Here is a 24,344-nt window from a genome sequence, read left to right on the forward strand (position 1 = left end):
ACAGTAAGGATGTGAAATTAACTATCGTACTCGGCCTGACGACATTTCAGATAGTGCAAGAGCTAAGACATGGATAAGGAAGGGAGGGGGAGAGTGGGAAGGAAATGGAAACAAGACAGGTTCTACTAGAAATGTCAGAAAAAGCCTGATGACATTTCTGGTAGAGCCGGAGAAAAACAAATGGTGAGGGAGAGGGGTGCAGAAAGGGAGGGAAGGAACAAAACAAGCGACTATCATACTAGGCCTGGCGACATTTCAGATAGTGCTGTGGGGGTTGTGGGGAGGAAACAAACAGTAATGGGAGGGTGGAGGAAGCAGACGAGGTTGCTATCATATTAGGTCCAGGGACAATTCTGATAGAGTAAGTGCATAGAAGAAAGTAAGGGGAGGAGATAGGAAAAGGGAGAAGGGAAAGGAGGAGAGAACAGAGAGTAAGCAGTCAAAAAGAGTGGAGAAGCAAGAATGGAGAGTGAATACAATTGCAGAAGTCAGTAGTAACACATAATGTTGCAAGCCAGGATACAAGATGAAGATGGGAACAGCATGATTCAGGGCCACCATGAGTACAAGATGCAAAGGTTCATAGTAATGAGGGAACTAGGATAGTGGTCTTTCACATGGAGGGAAAAAGACTTGTATTAACTGTTGAAAATAAGCAACCAGATCCACATTAACTACAGACATAATAAACAGAGTTATACTTATCCATTACCTTAAGAGCCACAGTAAAGAGAAAATAAGGGACAAATACCCTGAGTAAAGGGGTGGCGGGATATGACATGCATTACTTACCGTAATAGAATTTCTGATGATTGTATCTGTTTAGATTCACATGCTGTGCATACAGTCTGACATCTAGTGGGAACCGCAGAGTATTGCATCTTGTCTTTTGATGACTGAAAGGGGACGTCAATTTAGGCGTGCCTGAAACACTATTCCTAACGCGACGTGTAGTGCACCCAAAATCCCTCACCTGTCGAGGTCCCTCCAATTGTATTTTTCTGCTGTGAGGGAGCCTTATGACTATCATGAGTGAGTACAGAAAAGAGAGAATAGTAGTAAGATGTCCATGTTCCTTCCATCTGAGCAAGGAGGAGGGGTGGGCGCATGTGAATCTAAGCAGATACAATCATCAGAAATGCTATTACGGTAAGTAATGCATATCTTCTGATGTTTGTTGATCTGCTTAGAATCACATGCTGTGCATAGAGTAGCGAGCAGTACCCAGAGTTCGAGGTGGGATGTGAGAAGGAACAGTAGTGAAAAAATGTCTTAGTACTGCTTGTCCCACCTCAGAACCAGACCTAGAATGAATGTCTAGGCAATAGTGTTTTGTAAAGGTGTGTACACAACTCCAGGTTGTCGCTTTGTAAATGGACTCTAGGGGAACATTTGCAATGAATGCTATGGAAGCCCCAGTGCCCCAAGTAGAGTGTGCTCTAGGCTTGAAGGGCAGTTCTCTATTAGCAAGAGTATAGCAGAGTGTGATGTAATTGACAATCCACCTTGAGATGGCTGATTTAGAGACAGGATCCCCTTCTTTACCAGCTGCCCTGAAACGAAAAACTGGATCGTCTTTCTTAGTGGTTTAGTTCTTCCAGGTAGTACATGACTGCCCTGTGCACATCTAGTGTGTGTAGGCTTCTCTCGGCCATGTTAGTGGGGTTCTGGAAGAAAGTTGGCAATTCTATAGACTGGTTCAAATGGAACTTGGAAATAAATTTGGGCGCAAATCGAGGATGAGTGCGCAGAAAGACTTTATCTCTGTGAACCGTAACAAAAGGGTCTAGAATTGAAAAGGCCTGTAGTTCACTGACTTCTTATTGAAGTGACTGGCACTAAGAAGGCAGTGTTGTATGTAAGAGCTTTGAGACTCGCTTTATGCATAGGCTCCAAAGGAGACTCCATAAGTCTAGATAATTCCACGTTCAGGTCCCATCCGGGAGCGAGTTAGAAATGGGGGGATGAATCCTTTTAACCCCTTCCATGAATGCCTTAATAACTGGTATCTTCCACCACAACACCTTTTGTTGGGATATAGTTGAGGATGAGAGTGCAGCTAAGTGAACCTTCAGGGAATTAAAAACCAGGCCTGAGTCTAGTAAGTGAGTCAGATACAACACAATATGAGTAGCTGAGCAGTCAATGGGATTGATGCTCTTGCAATGTCGGGCGTTAGGTTTTTTCGCTTTCCTAAGTATGTCCATGCATCTCTGAGGAAGTTGAAGGTGCCCAAACTCTATGAATTCAGGAGCCAGGCCGCTAAGTTCGGAGTTTGCAGGCATGAATGAAGAGTTTCCCCCTTGTCCTGAGATAGCATGTTGTATGGCAAGGCAGTTTCATTGGAGAAGAGAAATCTCCATCAGATGGGAGAACCAGGGTTGGCAGGCCCACATCAGGGCCACCAATAACATGGTGACTGGTTCCTGGTGCATCTTGTGCACAATCTTGTTCAGTAGGGTAGTCGGGGGGGGGGGGAAGCGTAAAGAAATTTCCCTGACCATGTTATCCAGAGACCGTTCCCCTTGGATCAGTTCTGAGGGTACCTGGAGGCGTAATCTAGGCATTGTGCGTTCTCCAGAGTTGCGAACAAGTCGACCTCTGGGAAGCCCCCTTCTGCGATAACGTTGGAGACGATGTCTTCGCCATTCGTATTCTAAGGGCAGTGGGAAGTCTCTGCTGAGCGCGTCCGCCAGAAGACTGAGTTCCCCTGGAAAGTGTTGGGATAACAGGAACATTTTGTGTTTGAGAACCCACTTCCAAATGTTCTGGGACAGTGCCCCCTTGCTTGCTCAGGTAGGACATGGCTGTGGTGCGGTCTGTGAGGATCAGGACAGTTTTCCCCTGCAACTGTGGCTGAAAGGCCTTCAGTGCTTTGAATGCTGCTAACAGCTCCAACAGGTTTATGTGGTTGGATGCTACTGCTGGGGACCAAACGCTGTGCGCCGTTTGCAGAAACAGGTGAGCCCCCCCCCCACCCTTTGAGAGATGCCTCTGTCATGAGAGTGGCTTCTGCTGCGGCGGTGGTGAAGGTTTTCCCCTTCAAGAGGTTTTCCCTCGATCACCACTGCAGAGAGAGAATTGGGGCTGCCGAGACAACCACTAGATCGTCCCATTGTCCACTGGCCTGACACCACTGGGTGTTGAGCCACTCTTGCATGGGACGCATACGTAAACGTGCGTGAGGAACCAAGTAAATGCAGGACGCCATCATTCCTAATGTTTTGTACTCTCTCGTTGGAGGGGAAGACGAGGCCGTCCTCTGTCCGAAATAAGGCCCCCGAGAACTGCTTCACTTGACTGGGGTCTAGGCTGGACTTCTTCTCGTTTATGGAGAATCCTAGACTGAATAAGAAGCCTATTGTCTTTTGGGTACTGGACCAACATGTTCCGTAGAAATCCCCTGTTATAAGCCATTCGTCGAGGTAAGGGTAAACTGGAATGGACTGCCTGCGCAGGTATGCTGCTGCCACTTCCAGTACCTTTGTAAACACCCTTGGGGCTGAGGCAATGCTGAAGGGGAGGACCTTGAATTGGTAGTGCTTGTCCTCTATCGTGAACCTGTGGTTAGATATTTCCTGTGTGCCAGCAACATTGGAATATGAAAGTATGCATCTTTCATGTCATGTCCAATGTTGCCATGTAATCCCCCTGCGTTATTCGAGGAATTACCTCTTGCAGTGTCACCATCCGAAACCTTCGAGGTTTGACAAATTTGTTCACTGAGTGCAAGTCTAGCACAGGGCGCATGGTGTGATCCTTAATGGGTACAAGGAAGTACACTGAATAAATATGCTTGTTTACCTGTAGAAAAGGGACGACTTCGATAGCGCCTTTTTCCTGCAGGATCTCGACCTCTTGCAGCAGATTCCTTAGATGCTCTGGTGTTAGGTGTCTTAATCTCGGTGGTCTGAATCAAGGTGGTCGGCTGAACTCGATACAGTACCCATGGGTGACGGTCTTGAGCACCCACTGGTCTGTTGTAATCCCCCCCCATGCATGCAGCAATGATGTTATATGTCCCCCGACCGGGGAGGCATGGGAGGAGACCCGGATCTGAAAGTCATTTCTAACTGGAGGCCGGGGAGCCTCTGGGGTGGAATTACAGCCACTTCCTTTCCCACAGCGTTGTTGCCCAGGAGGATACGGGGTAGTGGAGGTAGAACCCTGTCCTGAGGACCAATTGTTCCCAGAACCATATTGGTTGTGAGGGGAGAGAGAGTAGGATTGCCCATGAAAGGAGCGACGAGAACCTCCCCCTCTCTGTTGAAAGGCTCTATGGAGTCATTTGGTTCAAAGTCTTCAAAGTCTCGTGTTCCTTTAGTGCTGTTTCCAGCGCCTCATCAACGGCCTTGCCGAACAGGTTGGAGTACTCCACCGACTTGTTGATTAAGGACGCCCGAGTCTCTGGCTTGAACCCGGAGTTCTTCAACCAAGCGTGACGTTTTAGCAGGGTACCCTGGGCTAAAGACCTTCCCGCTGTCTCAGCAGCGTCTACATTATTTTTTAGAATGGTGTGGTTCACCTGCTTACCCTCAGATACAATCGTAATCAGGCGAGTACGCGCCGGTTCAGGGACGTCCTGTAGGCCCTCCGGCAGCAGGTTCCATTGAACATCCAAGTAGCTGGCTAACCGCGTGGTGTTATTGGCTATACAGGTGGAGTATGCTGCCGCAGTGGTGATTCTCTTTCCCAGAGCGTACAATTTCTTACATTCTTTATCAGGCAGTACCTCGCCTATGGACAAGGGGACACCTAGGCATGCCCCCTAATGTAGAGGGGGTCAGTGGAGGAGAGGTGAAAAAGCTTTTCCACCCGTGGATTAACTGCCCTGGTTTGTGAGGGCGTTAATAATGAAGGAGCAATGCACCTTTTAACAGAATGAAGTAATGGGATAGCCTGACTGGCAGGAGGCTTCTCCTTTAAAAAGTCTTCAACAAAATCTGAATCTGGCACTGACTCCTGCCTGGCAATTTGGAAGTGTTCGGCTGCTTTCTCTACAATGGTGTTAAACACCATCTGGTCATCAACAGGTGATGCCTGACGTAATGGTGGGGGTGGGGGGAGTCCATACATAAGGTGTCAGGTTCCGGGGTAGGGGACGCCCAAAATGGGTCATCCACTGGCTGGTCGTCCACCCATCCCTGTGTGAGATCAGTAGGATCATCAGCAGGATCATCATCCTGTAGGTATGGGTCAACAGGAACTCCGTCACCAGTAAGGTCAAAAAACTCTTCCTCACGAAGTGGATCAGAAGTCCTCTGGAACTTAGCCATAGGTGTATAAGGGCTCTCTTGACAAGGCCTTTTAGGAGCAAACTTTTCTGAAAATTCTACAAACTTTTCCAGCCTGTTCATGCAACCCTCAAATTTCTCTCTGGTCCATGATGAGGAGCCAGAGGAGTCTAGAGGAGGAAAGGGCTCTTCCTGATGATGTTTCTCCTTAGAACGTCGAGATTTCTCACCTAGAGTCTTAGATAAGGATAGAGGACTCTCAGAGTAATCTTTCCGCTCTTCCTGGTGTTTCGACGTGTCTTTCGACGCGTCCCTAGCCTTGTCCTTTTGTTTCACTGTCGAAATGATCTTAGCAATACTTTCCCTGATGTTCGGCGTTGCAGGGAGGTGTTTGGGCTGTGTAGGCAGTTGTGGCGTAGATTTCGACGCAACTGGGGCCTTGAGCAGCGTCATCTCTCTCTTCTGAGGCATCTCGACATCCGCGTGGCTTTTGGTGCTGGCGCCCTTCGTCTTAGACTGCCTGGACGCATGCCGCTGTCGCAGTTGCGGGGAGGGCTGCCAATCACGCGGATCGGCAGGTGCTGCCGAAATATCCGACATTACCAGTTGGCGCAGTGGAACGCTTCGACTGACCCGTCAAGGCGGAACTGGGGGTTGTGTGCTTTGTGTGAGTTTTGTTGGCGTCCGTCACCAGGATGTACATTCCCCATAGAGGACTTTCGTCGTGTCTAGCGGGGCCGGGAACGGACGTCATGGAGCGAGAGCGCGCTGATGTAAGGTCAATGGCATCCGAAGTGGAGCCTTGGTCGTCGCTTAACTCCTCATCACACTCGGCGGGTGTGCTACCCTCGACTTGCGACAAAGCGTAAGCTGCCCACCGCTTTACTCGACGCTCCTTAATAGTCTTAGGATGTAGGAATTTACAGGCCTCACAGGACGCCTCTTCTTGATTGAGGGGAAGACACTTATTGCATCTATGGTGCTTGTCTTTCCATGGGAATTTTCCCTTACAGGAAGGGCAAAAACTAAATGGTGTCCTTTCTACAGCTCAGGAATTTAAAAGTGATGACAGAACCAAAGGGACAAAGAGAGGGGAGAAGGAAAGACATTCTTGAAACGATTAGAAACCCTCAGACCCCACTCTCACTACTATATAGGCCAGCCGTCGAAGTTCTGTTCATTAGCTGTCTTCAGCGGTGGTTCGGGAATCAACCGTTGAAAAGGGGATGATCATCTAAAGGTCGGGAAATATAACAATATTGCAATTTGGTAAGAGCTCCAGCTCTTGCTGGGTGGAAAAAAACAATCTGAGGGACATCGACGTGTGAGGGATTTTGGGTACACTACACATCACATTAGGGAGAGTGTAACAGGCACGCCCATGTCGACGTCCCCTTTCGATCCTTGAAAGACAAGATGCAATACTCTGCGGTTATCAGTAGATGTCGGACAATACACGCAGCATGTGATTCCGAGCAGATTAACAAACATCAGAAAAGGAGACCCATGTAATGCACAAGATTGGTAACAACTGTCATAATTAGCTTAACTGTATATTCAATGTTCAATGTGGTGTTTGGATTACTTACACGCCTCCTAAAACTCTCATGGATGTCACAGTTGAAAAGGGAGGCAATTTCCCCTGTCCAGATTGTTCATCCCCGGAATTAATTTGGTCTTCAGGTATCCTGAACATTTCATCTTCCAATTCCAACTCCTTTCCTTCAAAGAAAGGCTTTTCATAAACAAAAAGCTGCCCAGAAATGAAGCAAAGGTATCCGTTATCACCATGGCTACTCGGGACGTATAAGCGTATAAAATATTGCGCAGAACAAGTCACTCAAGTTTTTTATACAAGTGTATGAAATGAAGACACTGCTTTATTTGCAACCTATATTTTTCAAAACTGAAACATCTGCAAAGCAACCTGGTAAAGGAGTATTAGAAGGACAAAAACAATCCATTTGAAACAACGCCTTAAAGGCATACAGTATTCTGTTACTTATGATCATGCAGAACCCAGCTCTTGTTTGTAGGTAGAACTAGATCACCACATTATGAGTAAAATCACAGCCAGAGTCACATGTTTTAAAACCTTTTAGAGAAAGTAATGTTTCGGAGTAGAATATTGAGTTTTATCTTTCCCTCTGGTTTTCCTAATTTGTCAGTGTTCCTGATTTATTCTGACTTCTAAATGCACTCCAGGACATAACTAATATGTTTAGGAATTCAAATATATTTATGCATGTCATCAATAGACTCATCAATATTCTTTAAAGTTGGATCAAAGTACAGTAGCATCCAACACAGGGAGCAAGCCCATCACTTCCATCCCACGCGGGGTCAGAGGTAGATTAAAGAAGCTTCCGTGCTACAGACGCCAGTATCCCCCACGGCACAGCTCCCAATCCCTCTGACACCCCATCTACGAGCCCACCCCCTTCCTCGCTACCCCTTCCGAACGCAGACCTAGGTGGTACGCACTTAGCTGGGCCTTTTACCTTATTGCTGCCTCAGTTTTCCTCCATGCTACAGCGACATGCCACTCACTCCTGAGCCCCTGACACGTGACCATGATAGCCTTCTCAGACAAAGAAACCGCCCCTTGATGAAGGGGCGCATAGCTGTCCATACCCTTTCCCCAAAGAAAATTGTTTTAAAAGTGTTTCTCAAACACACAATTCGCACCCAACGTAACATGTCGGGCTGCTAATAGAGTTAATTACTAAACTCACAGGCGTGCCCTTATCAAATGTATATGTCTCGGCCTAGCAGCAATCTGCATTGCACGCGCACAAGGTTTTAACCATACCCAACATGTCACAATAACTATTGTGCTGAGAAAAAATGTACTCAATTTCATATCCAAGATGATGCGATAAGTTTAGTGATGTATGGTACATGTTATTTAAGAGCATGGCATTGCTAGTATAGAGATTTTAATGCTCAACTTGAGCAAGGCAGCAGCTTTTAAGAGCTTGGTTTGGAAACCTGCTTCATTTCTTTTATAAATATGAACTGACCACCATTTTGCATTTTAAACACGGGATGCTATTCTAACTTATTTTTACTACTGTGCTGCCTCTTCACAACGGACTAAAATTAAAACACACTGCTGGATTGAAACAAGGTGACTGTCTGTAGAGCAATTCCAGGTGGGACAAAAATGTGGCACTGTGACTGCTAGAAGGTTTGTCTTCAGCAGAAGTATTCAATTTCCATTATGCATGTTATTTTACTGCTTCTCAGTTGTCTTAGTATGCAACGGGAATTGTGGTTTGGGTATAAAGATAATATTGAAGCATGCTTCAGGTATTACCTGCTTTATTCAATTGATGTGATCCAGGACCATAAATATCAATGCAAATAGCAGACACTAAAGTCCATAATGCCTCAGTAATGCTGTTGTGAGATTAACAATGGCTTGTCCATGCAAAATGCAGTTTTTGGATGACCGCACGCCCAAAACGAAACATAAGGAAAAAAAAAAAGAGCATGGTTTGAACAAAGGTGTCTAAACTAAGTAAATATATTTGAATTCGAACATAAGATACTGCCCTTTGTTAGGGAGAATTCTCAAAAATGTGCTAATTCCCTGCACCTTAGAGGCTCCCAGCAACTTTGCTGGATTTTGAGGGCTTGATTTGTTTACCTGGAGAGTGTGTGACCCTTTTTTACCCACTCTCTCATGTATTTTGAATGTGTTTTACCCTTGTGTTCTTTGATTATGGAGTTTTAGACAACTCCATAGGCATCATCTTTTCATGTGTGTCACACAGCACCCTCAGTGAAGTGGCACAGGGGAGCCTCTCAGGCTTTCCCAAAGTTTAAATACCTTCTCTGGGATAAACAACTGTTTCCCAGAGAATGTAAAGTGAAATTGACTTTACTAGTCTTTTTAAATTCCTAGACCCAGCACACCCTATCGTACAATAGAGTGCTGGAGAGGTTACTCAGTATCCCCTATTTCTAGATAATCATGTAGCAGTCAAATGGTACCCTTTCCTCTCGAAATGGCTGGTGGCAGTGGTTTTACAACAAACTACCACGATTTTTCCTGACCGCGAACAACGGTAGCGTTAAATCGCAGGCGCCATCTTTTTCAAGAAGGTGTCTGAGCTCCCTTTGTTTAAACAGGTCCCTGTCTTCTTTTTCCGCCATTTCTTTTTGGAAAGGTCCTTCTAGAGTTTGTCTCTGCATGCCAAACCAGGTTTGGTCCCTTTGTTCCATCGCCTATGGCGGGCTTCAGGACTGAAGACCGCCTCTGGCGCCCGAGTGTCTGGGGTGGGCAGGAAGTGAGGGAGGTGCCTGAAACTCCATGTGCTTAGTCTCCTAGGAGACCCAAATGCACTCTGGCGTGATTGGCTGGCTGACGGTCTGGCAAGGACAGCCATCCTGCTGGGTGAGTGGCAGTTAGGCTGGAATGAATGGGAGGAAACTGGATTAAAGGAAAGTCTCTTGGCTTGGAAGGCAGAGTCGACCACTGGAACGAAAGAACCGAAGACGAGCTTGAAGGGGACTGCTGCTGCAACTCCTGGACTGTTGGTTTGCCCGGTGAAGCCCTGCTGCAGGTCGAATCGCTAAATTCATCTCGAGAGAGAAGCCCTGCAAGAACGACTTCTCCCTTTGAGTTGGTGGGACCAATCAACTCGTAAGCCACCTGGATACCATTCTCGGAGCTGGTGGTATTTTCCTCAAAGTGCTGCAGGAAACCGAATAACCAGGGAGAGGGACACCAGTTTATGTGCTTGTCTACAGCTACCGGAATTGAAGATTTGCCAAGTGCCAGCTTTGACCAGTCCCAGTGCTGTGTACGAGTCTCCCGACGTCCTCCCTCTTGTCCCCACGACTGAGGCTCCGGAACAGCGAGATCTGCAGGAACAGAAATCATCAGCTGCCTCTTTTTCTTCATTGTAAGGTACTGTGAAAACCCGACCAAGAGAATTTACCTCTTACTGCGAAAGTGCTTGAAACTTTGCCAACTTGCAGGCCTAGTCAGCTTGTGACCCAACATATGAATGTTTCTTTTGCAAACTACTTCTGAGAACTTTGGCAAAGACATTTCCGTTTAACTACCAGAACTGCTTTATCCTATACAAGACTTTAGCCCATTGACTTTGGCCTAACCTATTGCATTGAATCTATTCCTCTGGTGAACTCAAACTATTTGCACTGTCTAAGAGTAATTGTAATCTTTTTATTAACTTATGCCTTTTTGCTTCTACTTCAACATACTCTGAATGCCATTTTGGCTCCTCCTTCAAAGTATTTTAAATGCCTCAGAACCGTACAATGTAAAGTATTAAAGTATATTTTTGTGTAATATACATTGCCTAGTGAATGATGTTTTATAACTGACTGTGAAATAAATTAATAAGTGTTTTACCAAGAAATCCTGAGTGTAAGAGTCTATTTGAATACTTGTGATTGGAGACCTCTGTGTAACACCCTTACAGCTCACATTCCCTCTTGCGATAAGCCTGGTTGCTCAGCTCCGCTACCAAAAACTGTGTAATACAGACTTATACCCAAGGTTGGTACCAGCTGCCACAGAGACAAAGAATTGGCTAATCTTCCTCAGTGGTTTAATCTTTTCAAGGTAGTATACTACTGCCCGCCTAACATTTAGTCTATGGAGGTTTCCTTCAGCCGAGTTAGTGGGGTTCTGAAAGAAAGTAGGAAGTTCGATTGATTGATTGACATGGAACTTAGAGATGAATGTAGGCGTAACACGTGGGTCTGTATGCAGCACCACCTTGTCTTTATGAATGGTCACAAATTGGTCTTGAACGGAGAGAGCTTGCAGTTCACTAACTATTTATAGAGGTAACGGTCAAAAAGAAGGTAGTCTTATAGGTGAGGGCATTAAGACTAGCCGTATGCATGGTCTCGAAAGGAGGTCCCATTAATCTTGTGGGAACAACATTCAAGTCCCATCCGGAGCTAGGTTCCGAAATAGGAGCGTGAAGTCTTTTTACCTCTTCAATGAAACCTTTGATCACAGGAATCATCCACCATGAAACCTTGCTCTGAGATGTGGTATACGCAGAGAGGGTGGCAAGGTGGACCTTTAGAAACAAGTCCTGAGTCTAATAGGTGTGTTAGATAAAGGACTATGGACCTAATTACGAGTGTGGCAGTCCGGAAACAAGGGTGCCGGTAAGCTTACCGGCACCCTTGTTTCCGGACTGCCACACTACGAGTTGGCCTGCCGGGGCTGTCGAGACCGGCCGGCAGGCAGACTTTTCACAGAAGCACCGGAACAGTTAGCAACGGTGCCTTTGCTTCCGTCCCCCCTCTCCCATAGAGTCCTATGCGACTCTATGGGAATGGGAAGTTACAAAATCCGACGCCTGACTTCCCGTGCCGCCGGGACTTGTAATGTCCTGGTGGCACCAGGAAGTCAGGCGCCGGATTCAGTGTTACAGGGTTACCGCCAACCTCGTAAAGAGGCCCTTTAGCTTTAGGGGAACAGTCAATGGGGTTGATGTTCATAGAGTTACACCTAATTACAAAATGTTTCCACTTTTTGGAGTAACAGTGCCTGGTGTTAGGTTTCCGTGCCTCTTCAAGTATGTCAAAACATCTCTGAAGTAGTTGGAGATATCCGAACTCTATGACTTCAGGAGCCAAGCTGCTAAATTGAGTGTGTGGGGGCACGGATGCAGTGTTTTCCCTAGGTCTTGTGACAGTATGTTGTACGGGCTGGGCAGTTTCCTGGGAGGGGAGACTGACATTCTCATGAGATGAGAACCATAGCTGTCGAGTTCACACTGGTGCCACCACGATCATCGTGACTTATTCCTGGTTCAGCTTGTACACTATCCTTTCAGAAGGGGACTCGGGGTGGTGGGTCATAAATTAGAAGCCGGAGTGAAGCGAGAGCTTTAACATTAGCCCCCTGGCAAAATCTAACCGGTAATGCCCCCCCCTCTAATAGTGTTTTTCTCAAATTGAGAAATGGAGTGTTTGCCGTTTCTGAACTTGAAGAAAAACTACAAATCAAGATGGCCACCATGGATGGGGCGAAGGGAACTACATGGAGTCCCTTCTTCCTTTCCTTGGTGGCCATTGCCATGGTACGGACATGTCGAGAAACCTAAGTAGGTGGAGTAAGGATTGAGGTGGAATTGGAGATGTGGAAAAGGGGGCTGTGGTTGGGGGTGGGGAGGGGGACGTGGGGGAAATCGCACTTACCCGATTCCTGGAGAGGGAAAATGGCAGCCTCCAGCTCTGAGGAGGCTCGGAGCAGGGGTTTTACTGTGTGGTAAAGCCCCCATTCTGAGCCTTCTGGTTGGCAGGGGAAGCCACCACAACCCGTCGCCGGGTCCTAATCAGAAAAATAATTGTTGGGGAGAATCAATCCCAGAGGTACTAGTTCCCAGAACCTTACATGAAATGCAAAGATCCTCTTATGACTGTCCTCCAGTCAACAATTACGGAAAGACCACTGGTGCAAGAAGTGGTGAGGAACATATATTAACACTCTTCAGGGCACTTGGATGCATGTGGCAGGAGTAACACAAAAATAGAAATTGGTGAATGGGCGGGTTGCTGTGCACCAGCAAGTAGAAAAGACAGAGTATATCGCTCATAAGGCCTAGCTTTTTAGATTACTCTGGTGCAATGCGATGTGAGGGCTCACAAATCTAAGGTTGATAACTTCTGGATGATTTCTCAAAATATGTCATTTTATTAAATCAGGGTCTCAGATTTAGGGGGTTCTTTGTTAAGGTTAATACCAGGATCCTCCCTCTCTTCCTTCTCACCTGTTTCTTGTTCCTCAGATGAGCTCTCAGTAGATATCGTCCTTCTATTTCTCCAAGTTCCCTCTTCTCTCTCCTTGTAGGTTTTGGGACGAACTCGTCTGGAGGCCACCTTGCCAGTTCGCAGATTGCTCGGCAGTGGGACCCTCAGGGAGTCCGCCCCTAATTCCAGGGAAAAAGGCGTATGCCGGAAAAAACCCTGGCGTGATGGTTAACTGCTGCAGGATGGAATGCAGGAGAGCGTAGAACGTGATTCCCAAAAGACTCTTCCAAGACTCAAACAAAGCGAAGCAAAATCCAGGCACAACAAGGCGGAAGGTGAGTGAATGCAGCTGAGTGGAAGCAGGATTCGTACACGAAGGGAAGCGGGAAACGAGAGTTGTAGTACATGGACCAGAGAAGAGAAGCACAGAGCGGGGACGGAAGACAAACAAGGTAAGCAAGCAAGGTAAGGCGGAGGAATGCGGGAGACAGAACCCCAGCGGGGAAACAGCTGGAGGGCAGAGAAATACTCACACGGAGCGCGAAGGAAGGAACTTCAGCTTGTTAACCCGAAGCGGAAACGGAGGGTTGCAACGCACCGGCGTAGCTGTTCGGTGCGTAGATAACGTTGAGCCTCAGGGGGCGTGGCACGGCAGTCCGGACACTAGACCGCAGTGTATGGTTCCGTTAGTGTTTCCTCCATCGATTCCACAGTTTCCAGGACGGACGCGTCGTGACACAGGGGGGGTAAGCTTTCTGCAAAGACGTTGAGTAGAATGTGCTCTTGCAAACTCCACCTGTGCTCTATGGGTAGGTGCAAGTCTCTGCTGAGCATGTCTGCCAGAAGATTGTGTTCCCCTGGAACATGTGATAGTAGGAACATGTGTTTGAGTGCCTACTTCCAAATGTTCTGGGACAGTTTGGATAGCCCTGGAGAGTGAGTGCCCCTCTGGTTGTTCAGATAGCAGATGGCCGTGGTGCTGTCGGTAAGGACAAGAACTGTCTTCCCCTGCAGGCGTGCTTGGAAGGCTTTTAGGGCTTTGACCAGTGCAAGTAGAACCAACAGGTTGCTATGATTGGACGCTACTGATGGGGAGCACAGGTCGTCTGTTGAAGAAGGTGAGCACCCCACCTCGAAAGAGATGCGTCTGTGGTGAGAGTGGCTTCTAATGCGGGGGTGTTAAAAGGTTTCCCGTGCAGAAGGTTTCTCTTCGACCAACCACTGCAAGGACTGAACGAGGGCTGTCGAGACAACCACTAGATCGTCCCACTGGCCTGACACCATTGGCTCGAGAGACACTCGTGCATGGGGCACATATGCAGAAGGGCATGTGAAACTAGAAAGATGCCATCACTTCCAGCAGCCACATGGCTTTGCGTACGGTTACTCAGCGACTGGATACATAGTCAGAGATCTGGAACAACATGTTTTGGGCCCTCTCGAAGGGGAAGATGAGGCTATCTTCTGTACGAATTAAAGCTCCCAGAAACTGTTCGACTTGGCTCGGGAGTTCTCGTTGATAGAGAACCTCAGATTGAAAGGAAGATCTACTGTCTTCGTCGAGGTAAGGATATACTGGGATGGATTGCCTGCGCAGGTGAGCCGCTCCTACCGCTAGAACCTTTGTAAACACCTTTGTGAATGAAGCAATGCTGAGGGGAAGAACCTTGAACTGATAGTGGACGTCCTCTATCTTGAACCTGAGGTAATATTTGTGCGCTGGCAACACTGAAATACAAAAGTATGTATCTTTGATGTCCAATGTGGCCATGTAATTCCCCTGTTGCAACAGTGGGATTACTTCCTGAAGAGTCGTCATCCTAAACTTCTGAGGTTTGACATTTTTTCACAGGACGCAGATCTGAAACAGGGCGCATGGTTAGATCCTTTTTGGGTACAAGGAAGTATATTAAATGAACACCCTTGTTCACCTGGTAATGAGGGACGACTTCAATGGCTCCCTTTTCTAGAAGGACCTGGACATCTCCCAAAAGGAATTGCGGAAGCTCTGATAACAGTTGTCGCTCCTGGGTGGATGGTAGCAGAGTGGCTGGAGGAATTTGATGCAGTACCCGTGGGCGACAGTCTTGAGTACTCACTGATCTGAAATGATCCCCTCCCATGCATGTGTAAAAAATGTTAGGCGTCCCCTGACCGGGGAAATATGGGAGGAGACCCGTACTACTGAGTCATTTAGTGGTTGAGGCTGCTTTCCCTCATCGAATTCCATGCTGTTGTGGGGACTGATAACCACCCTAGGCACTCTGACCGGAAGACCAATGAGTTCCTCCTGAACTGTATTGTCCTGATGGGGAGCGGGAGAAAGACTGCCCGCAAAAGGGCCGACGGGTATTAAAAGCTCCGCGCTGGGCAAAAGGTTTGGCCGAGATCGGATTGTGATTTTAAAGTCTCATGCTACTTTTTAGTGGTTTCCAAAGCCTCATCGACCACCTTACCAAAAAGGGCGGCACCCTCCATCGGTTTATTGATGAGGTAGGCCTGGGTTTCTGGCTTAAATCCTGCGTTCTTCAGCCAGATGTGTCATTTCCGAATAGTGCCTTGTGCGAGGACGCATCCTGCTGTCTCGGAAGAGTCTAGGGTGATTCTGCATGACCTGCCATCCTTCAGCAACTACGGCTAGGAATTGGGAGGGAGGCGGTCCGGGACACACTGTTGGCCCTCTTGGACAATTCCGATTGAACATCACTGAAGGTCTCTAGGAGAATGGTGGTGTTGGCAATCCAGGTACAAAAGGCAACACAGGTGGTGACACGTTTGCCCAAAGTGTACAACTTTTTGCAATCCTTGTCTGGACAAGGATGGCAGCACTGCTGCCCTTTTCCGTGATCTTGTGACGACTAGGGAATCCCGGACAGCATGGCCCCTGAAATACAGAGGGTCTGATGCTGCTGGGCAGAACATCTTCTCCACTTGAGGGTTAAAAGTACGAGTGAACGAGGATGTCAACAAAGAGCGGGCTAGGCGTTTTCTTCACCGAGTTCAACAGGGGGATAGCCTGGCTGACCGGGACCTTTTCTTTAAGGATGTTCTCCACAAAGTCAGGGACAGCTTCTTGGGTGGTGATTTTCAAATCATCAGCAGCATTTTCGAGAAGATTGTTAAAAAAGCAACTGATCGTCGATGGGCCACGAGTCCCTGGGTTGAGACAGGAGGAGCGTCCAAAATAAATCTTCACAGGGTTATGTGGAGGTGTAGACTGCCACATGCCCATATCATCTTCGGGGTCCCAGTCAGAGTCTTGGTCTTGAGAGGCAGGGTCCTGAGCAGCATGGCTAGGGTCAGGGATACAGTAGATGCCCTGGTCGGGGTCATCCGGATCGTCCAGAAATACATCCACCTGGGGATCCAGAGGATGGTGTTCTACGGATGCAAACTGTGCCACTGGTGAAATAAGTCTCTAACTTCTAAGGAACAGGACAGGATTCAACAGACCTATGGCATTTGAAAATATCATCAAACTGGCCTGAGAAATTAATAAACTTTGCCATTTTGTCCATACAGGCCTCAAATTGATCTCTGGTCCACCCAAGGTTTTCGACGGGCCCGCAGGCTTCAACGGATTTCTCAGCGGATACGTCGAGGAAAGCATAGGGGTTGAGTGCTTATGAGCAGGTAGAGCGTGTGTGTCCTTGTCGCCAGAGTGTGACTTCCGCATTGCACTGGCGGTGGCATGCTTGTCGGTGGCCGGCAACGGACATGTGGCCTCCAAATCAGACAAGGCGTCGGCGGGGGAGGCACTCTTGGCCTGCATTGCGTAGGCTGCCCACCGTTTTGTGCAACTGTCTTTAAAGGTCTTCGGCTGAAAAAGCTTGCAGGTCTTGCAAAACCCCTCATTGTGATCACGAAGGAGGCACCTATTGCATTGGCAATGAGTATCTTTCCAAGGAAATTTGCTGTTGCAAGACGTGCAAAATTTAAAAGGTATCCTCTCCATTGCAGAGGGAAACGGCAGCCAAACCAAAGAAAAGAGAAGAGAAGGGGTAACGAAGAGGCCTTCTCGATAGAAAGTCAGTATTAACAGTGCCCCACTCTCCCTACTGTGAGGCTGGGCAGGAGGGCCTAAACTGAGTGGAAATCAGTCACTGAGCAGTCTAAGCAGATTCACAAGTATCAGAATCAAAACTATGGTTTTGTGACGGCTTTCATGCTCGGAGTGCTCCATAGTCAGCATTCGCTCTTTGCCAACTCACCACACTTCTCTGCGGCGGGTCCCATTGGCTGTTAGGGTATGCAGAGGTGCTTCTGCGTTCAGTTGGCTTTCGCTCCCACCTCTTCAAGCCTCAAGTAATTTGTACAGTGGTCCCTGAGAGCAACGGCAGCTCCGTTGATCTTCTGCGACTTCACCAGTCTGCCACACTGCTCTATAAGCACGTCTCAGAGGGGCTTTTTCTAGTATGCTGCTTTCTGCTGCGTGCACTCTGCAGTTCTTGTTTTAACCCCTCGAGGTGACTCCTGCGAGCAGGCTTCTCTCGGTGGCTGCTTCTGCACCTCGGATGATTGTACCTTCCTCAGCTACACATCTGACATGGCCATTAACTGCTCTGCAAATTTCTTCCGCTGCTTCACCTTCATAACACAGCTGGGTCTCATCTTGGGTTTTCAATATACCACTCCGGTGCTTCAATTGGCAACAACTATATCGCACCTTTGAATAGCCACCATTCCGAATCCCCAATGCCTCTGAACTCCTGTTTTGTCCCACGACTTTCAGTATTATGGGAACTAAAGTCCATTGTAACATTAAGTTGTTCCATTTTACAAAAAGCAATTGTCAATTCAAGAATTATCAGGGATTGTGAGATAGGATATCCCCACTGTCCTCTCATGGGATTCATCACATTACCCAAATAGACATGGGATAAAACAGCATTGGTTGACCAAAGGTGGCTCAACTGAGGGAATATTTGAATTTACTCTAACGATGAAGCTCCATGATCTCGAAGTAGCATTGTTGATGTAGCAGTGATAGAGCTGGATGCATACTTGAATTTTGCCCAATGATGGCATTTTCAGACATCAAACAGGTCCCCCCTGACCAACTGTGCCATGATCAAATATCTGCCCTACATTTTAAATACATTCTGCCTAGTACACATTTATTGCTGATGACATGGCTTTGAGGACAGAACCAGTAACTTGCCCCGACAAAACAAATACAAATTCAAATAAGTACTGGTAGCTTACAGAATTTTTTTTACCAAACTAATATAACCCGGGCGGGGGGAATTTGAATGAAGTTGGCTCAAATTCCGCTCGCCTGCTAATCAAGCCCACTTCTCTTACCACTCTCTTTAGGACTCCTAAACGCTCCTTCTACTCTAACCTCCTCCAGTCCCAATCCCCCCACCTTTCAGACCCTATCTCGTCTTCTCTCCCAGCCTACCCCTGACCATTCTACTACCTCTCCCCTCTCTCCTCCTGACTTCGCTAACTTCTTTTCATCCAAAATACTCACGCTGTGAAAAAACATTCTTCGCTCTCCTTCTTACTCCCCTCCTCTCCTCTCCCCTCTTACCCCTCCTACATCTTACATGTCTAATTTTTCCCCGGTTACTCCTTCCTACGTTTCCCTTCTCTTGTCCAAAACTCACCCTATTGCTGCCCCCTCCGACCCACTCCCCAACCCTCTTATTTCCAAAATCTACCCTCTTCTTATTCCTTACCTCACCTCCTTCTTCAACATCTGTCTCTCCTCTGCCTCCTTCCCTTCCGCCTTCAAACACGCTACTATGATCCCTATCCTGAAAAAGCCCTCTGCTATTGTCTGTCGAATGGAGTTTGACAATTCGGACCTGCAGTAGGGCTTCACCGGGCAAACCAATGGTCCAGGAGTTGCAGCAGCCTTCCTCTTCCAGCTCGTCTTCGGTTCTTTCGTTCCAGTGGTCGACTCTGCTTTCCAGTCCAAGAGACTCTACTTTTAAACAGTTTTCTCCCTTTCATTCCAGCCTAGCTGCCACTCACCCAGCAGGGTGGCTGTCCTTGCCGGACAGTCAGCCGGCCAATCACGTCAGAGTGCATTTGGGTCTCCTAGGAGACTAAGCACAGGGAGTTTTGGGCACCTCCCTCACTTCCTGCCCACCCCAGACACTCAGACGCCAGAGGCAGTCTTCAGTCCTGAAGCCCGTCAAAGGCATACGAACAAAGGGACCAAACCTGGTTTGGCGCACAGAGACAAACACTAGAAGGACCTTCCAAAAAGAAACGGCGAAAAAAGAAGACCGGGACCTGTTTAAACAAAGGGGCTTAAGGCGCCCTCTTCAAAAACATGGCTCCTGTAATTTTTAGCTAGCGGTGTCGCGGTCAGGAAAAATCATGGTAGTTTGTTGTAAAACCACTGCCACCAGCCTTTCCAATAGGAAAGGGTAGCATTTGACTGCTACATGAGTATTTAGATACAGGGGATACTATGTAACCCCTCCAGCACTCCATTGTAAGATAGTGTGTGCTGTGTCTATGAATTTGGAAAGACTACTAAAGTCAATTTCACTTTACATTCTCTGGGAAACATTAGTTTATCCCAGAGAAGAAATTTAAACCTGTGGGAAGTCTAAAAAGACCCGCCTTTGTCACTGTACTGAGAGTGCTGTGACACATACATGAAAAGATGATGCCTATGGAGTTATCTTAAACTCCATAATCAAAGAACACAGATGTAAAACACACATCAAAATACATGAAAGAGTGGGAAAAAGGCTCACACTCTTTCCAGGTCAAGTCCTCAAAAATCCAGAAAAGTTACTGGGGGTCTCTAAGGTGAAGGGAATTAGCACATATATGAGAATTCTCCCTAACAGGAGTCCTTTCATCCAGTTCACAGAGGCCCACTGCTGGAATCCTCCTAGGGTGTCTTCTCAAAAGTCTGTGGAACCTAACTAACTTTAAAGTGAAATACTTACTTGTTTTAACAGTCTCCACAGGAACTCTGACTCAACTGAACCATATCTCACCTAGCAAACAGCTGGTTCCTATACCAATAGGTTCCTTCTACCCGAGTGAACCATGCAATAGAATAGGGAAGGGCTGGATAAGTAAATAATTCTGTCTTGAAAAACATAACAAGTGTTTACAAATACTTCTGCGTGAAAGAGTTGGTTGGTAACTGCATCTCTGAGAGTGAACAGTGTGAGAAACCTGAGGATATTCTCCCAAGTAAACGTCGAGAATCCCTTATTCAGGTGGCCAGGGATAGGCTGGCGCTCTCTGATCCCAACCCTGGAGGTGGACGAGCGAGTAAAGATCACCTGGGTAGGGGAGCCCGAGATTATGCTTGGGGGAATATCCAAGGAGAGCTGTGGTATTATACCTGGGAAGAAGGTTAGGAGGATGAAGTCCCTGTGGCTTTTATAGGCTGCTCTACATCTACCTCCCTTTCACCCAATGAATCTCCCTTACTAGGATCCAACAACCCCTCTGTATCTGGTATACACATCAAAAACCACAACTCCCAGAATCCCTGCTGCGGTCTTCTACCTGGATATGCCCAATCATTTTTCTTCACGTCCCTCTGATAATTCATTCGCGAACACCCAATCTACCTTGCCCAAACACTACACTACTGTTCCCACAATCCCCTCTGTTCAATTCACGATTCCGGCTATCCCTGTATGTTTCATAAACCCTACCAATCCCGTCCCTCTGATTATCATTTTCAGAACTCCAAGTTGAATGTGACCAACAACTCCAGTTCCCACAAACCCTCTTACTCATTTCAGGAACTCTACCAAAAACCACCCTTCCGAGATCACCACCATCACGAGGGTTATAATCCCATACAACACATCTTCCTCTCTATATCCCGCAGGATACTCTGAAACTCTACCACCTTCCTTTTACAACACAAACAGCTTCCCTTACAGTGAAAAACAACGGACTGATTCGAAAACTGTTTACCCGACATGTCCCAACCCAAAGGTCAGGCAAACTCAGGCAATTGACAAGAATCACAGACATCTGACGGCCCTTTCCTTTCACAACAGGAATTAAAGATGGAGCCCAAGAGAACAAGACGAGCAAGGCAGACTGCACGACGTGAGAGCTAACTCAGCGTGGTAGTTCAAGAGGAGGAGAAAGATGCGAATACTGAGAGGGTGACAGGGAGAGAAGTGACCTTGCCCTTCCCGATCCAGGCCTTTGAAACCTCCGCAGATGGAAATATAAGGCCGCGAAAAAAGGCCAGCATGTGTTGCAGCAGATGTCAATGGTATACAAGACCATCCTGCGCGGATTACCCAGCCAGGGAGAGATGCTTGTCTCGGTGGTACCAACCTTGACACCAAGGAGAAGAAAGCCAAGCGTTTCATCACAAACGGTGAGTCGAGGGGAGAGTCGATAAGAGACCAAACTCTGTTGAACGAAAAGTAGCAAGCAGCTGAATTTGAACTTTGAAGAGAGATTAAAGAAACTACTGAGAAAGAGGGGGGACACCCGTGACAGAGGCGTCTGGCACCAAGTGGGTGCTCATGCAGTAAACTCTGGGCGATTACCCGATGATAACAGACTACCGTAAACAGAAGGACTTGGGAAGAGGTGAAGAGAGGTCAAAGTGGTCATACAGGGGTCTTGTAAAATCATCTGTACCGTCGTAAGTCTTTTACCGACAGATGATTGTGAAAGAAAGTGAGATGAAGCCTGCATGGTGAACTGTTTGGTAAAAGTTGGCAAGAGTGAACTAGAAGGAGGGATGCTAACGAGACAGGGCGAAATCTAAAGTCCCATAATGAACTGTCTGTAGAAGTTGACAAGAGTGAACCGGGCAGAGGGAAGCCGACAACAAGAATAGTATGTGGATTGAAGTAAACGAGACGAAGGGGTGTCCACAGTGAATTGACTGTAAAAGTTGGAACAGAGGGAAGCCGATAATCAGGAGCAAAACCTGAAAAACTGTTTTAAAAGATATTAAGACTTGTGAATGCAAGAATAGCCACTATCAACCTGAAGGAGGGTGGCCAGCTTTGGAAAAAGGGTCCGAACCCGGAGGAGGGAGATCCAGGGGTGGAAAGTCATCACCCAAGGTTCAGTGAGAAAGGAACTGTTCAATTGATTTGTGAGGGGTCTGCACCCAGAAGAGTGGGACCCAGGAGTGAAGCCGTCACCCAAAGCCACACGTGGAACAGAACTATTTGTTTGTTTGTTGTTGAACACATCAAGCCCTCGAAGGCAAGAGACTATTTTAAAGAGACTTAACCATCGGAGAACCTGATAACTGGAACGGAACTGTCGGCTCGTGAGGGGAAAGCTTTAGCGTGTGCTGTGCTCCAAGGTCCTACCTTGTCCCGTGCTCAAAACGTGCGGGATGGGAGAACCCTGGCAATCACATCCTGACATATCATTTGTGAACATTTCTTTCTTTATTTATTGAAACCCTTTCCCACACTCCTTCTGTAATTAGTGTAAGGAATTGGCAATAGGTTTTTTCTTTAGTATAGGCCCTTTTATTTTGACACGATGCAAGGACTGCCTTATTTTTCATTTGATGGTTGAAGCTCGCTCCCATCTTAGATTTAGGTTTAGATTAGGGGTTTTTCCACCCTGCATTTACAGTTTAATAAACACCCTTGAAATGTGATCACTTGTGTCTGTCTTTACTGTTGTCACCATGAGCTCCTTATAATATTTACCAAAGTTCTTACCAATAATGTGCGTTGTGCTATTGTGAAAAGTATATACAAGGTTAATTTACTTACCTGTGAATTGGTTGTGCCTCTTTCCCAAAAGTAAATCTGTTGGTTTCACTAACTATTTCTTTCAGGGAATAGGCGTATAAGTTTCCCAACTGGCTCTTGCTTCACCCGACTTGCTGTAAGCCTGTCCAGAATAAGTCTGCCTTAGGTTAAACGTACCGTTAAATTGCTGGTAGCTCCTTGAAATAGTATATGCGTTTTACTTAACTTGAGTTAGCTGTGTGCCATCCTAAAACAAGTTAAGAGTTTTTGCTTACCTTAATCTGTGTTCCACGGAACTGTAAAGCAACTGCAATAGTATATTACAACATTACGTTTTACCTGCCTAAAATAGCTGTGTGACATTCTTAAAAAGTGTTCTGTAGGTTATTTGACCTTGGTCTACCTGGTTCAATTCTAAATTAGTGTATAGAGTTCTTGCTGATCTTAGACTGTGTTCCACTGAGCTGAAAAGCAACTGTAAGTGTATATTTCACCAAACATTCTTTCACACCTAGTATAACTGTTATCCTGAAAGTAGTTATAGGTATATACTGTTCCTTGAATCTGTGTTCCACTATTCAGAAAAGTATCCTGGTGACAGGGTTGTTTGATTATGTGATTTCTTTGATAAGTGTCACAGGTTTATGTATGGCTGACAGGGTCTACTACCCTTGACTTACTCTAAAGTAACCTAAAGGTAACTTGTGGTTTTACCACCCATGAATAGGTACGGCATATACTAAATGTGTATGATAAGGTTTGACTTCCATAGAATTACTGTTAGGTATTCTGAAGAAGGTTTATGCTTTATGCTTTATTCTGTGTACCTTCAAGCATTGTGTTGTATTTTTATAAATGTGTGTATGACTCTAACCAGTACTTACCCCAAGACTTAACTTGGCCTACTCATATTTATAATAAACCTTTATTTTTTACAATACTTCTGGTTGTAAGTGTTTCTATTGAAACCTCGGTATACTACAGGTTCTATGCACTTTCCCACAGTCCTCTCTCTCTCCTAAGATAAGCCTGGCTGCTTATCATATACTTAGGTGGTACAGCGTTATACTAAGAGTGGAGTCTTGTACTGTCTCGGTTGAATGGTTTTACTAAGCCCTTGGCTTAAGAAAAACTGTCCTAACTGCTGCTTACAGGACAATTAAAGAGATTGAATCATAATGCTGTGCACCTTTAATACAATCAAAACTCTCCTTATACTATTACGTAAATCGAATTCCTACTGTAAAACATACTTGGTAATATAAAAATGTAGAATCTAGTTTTGGACAAACTAATCTGGATTTCGTTTACTATATACATTATGTCAATGTTATATTGATTTTACATTGATGATTGTGTAGAAATTAAGTATACTAGTTTTTTTAATCCATATATACCAAAAGCACAAAGTAAACCAATTAATGTAAACAGTGTGACAATTGCAAACACAATATAAAAACAGCTTTAATATATGTTTACCTTTGGTTCATTTGGTATTTCAACTTTCCGGCCACCCTAGGAAACAAACAAAATGGGTTATTTTGTTGTATAAAAGAAACACCTCTCAATACACAGAGACCTTTTCCAGAAAAATATAAATTACCATGAATTTCGTGCATAGTGCCTGCTTTGTCAGGCTCGTCTAACACTAATTAGTGAAATCAATGATTCAATTCAA

General features: G+C 46.3%; 1 protein-coding gene across 2 annotated transcripts in view; it reads right to left on the reverse strand.

Moving 5' to 3' along the window:
- Nucleotides 1-24,344, reverse strand: part of CRYBG1 (crystallin beta-gamma domain containing 1) — a 1,845,005-nt gene that overhangs the window by 752,497 nt on the left and 1,068,164 nt on the right. For both annotated transcript variants that reach the window (XM_069606577.1, XM_069606578.1), the window contains 2 exons: nt 24,146-24,181; nt 6,824-6,987 (listed from right to left, as the gene is read on the reverse strand). In XM_069606577.1, coding sequence (XP_069462678.1) covers nt 6,824-6,987; nt 24,146-24,181 — 200 coding nt within the window. The remainder of the gene's footprint in view (nt 1-6,823; nt 6,988-24,145; nt 24,182-24,344) is intronic.

Source organism: Ambystoma mexicanum, chromosome 4p, assembly GCF_040938575.1.
Source record: "Ambystoma mexicanum isolate Mex_15411 chromosome 4p, UKY_AmexF1_1, whole genome shotgun sequence".
NCBI classification, from domain to species: domain Eukaryota; kingdom Metazoa; phylum Chordata; class Amphibia; order Caudata; family Ambystomatidae; genus Ambystoma; species Ambystoma mexicanum.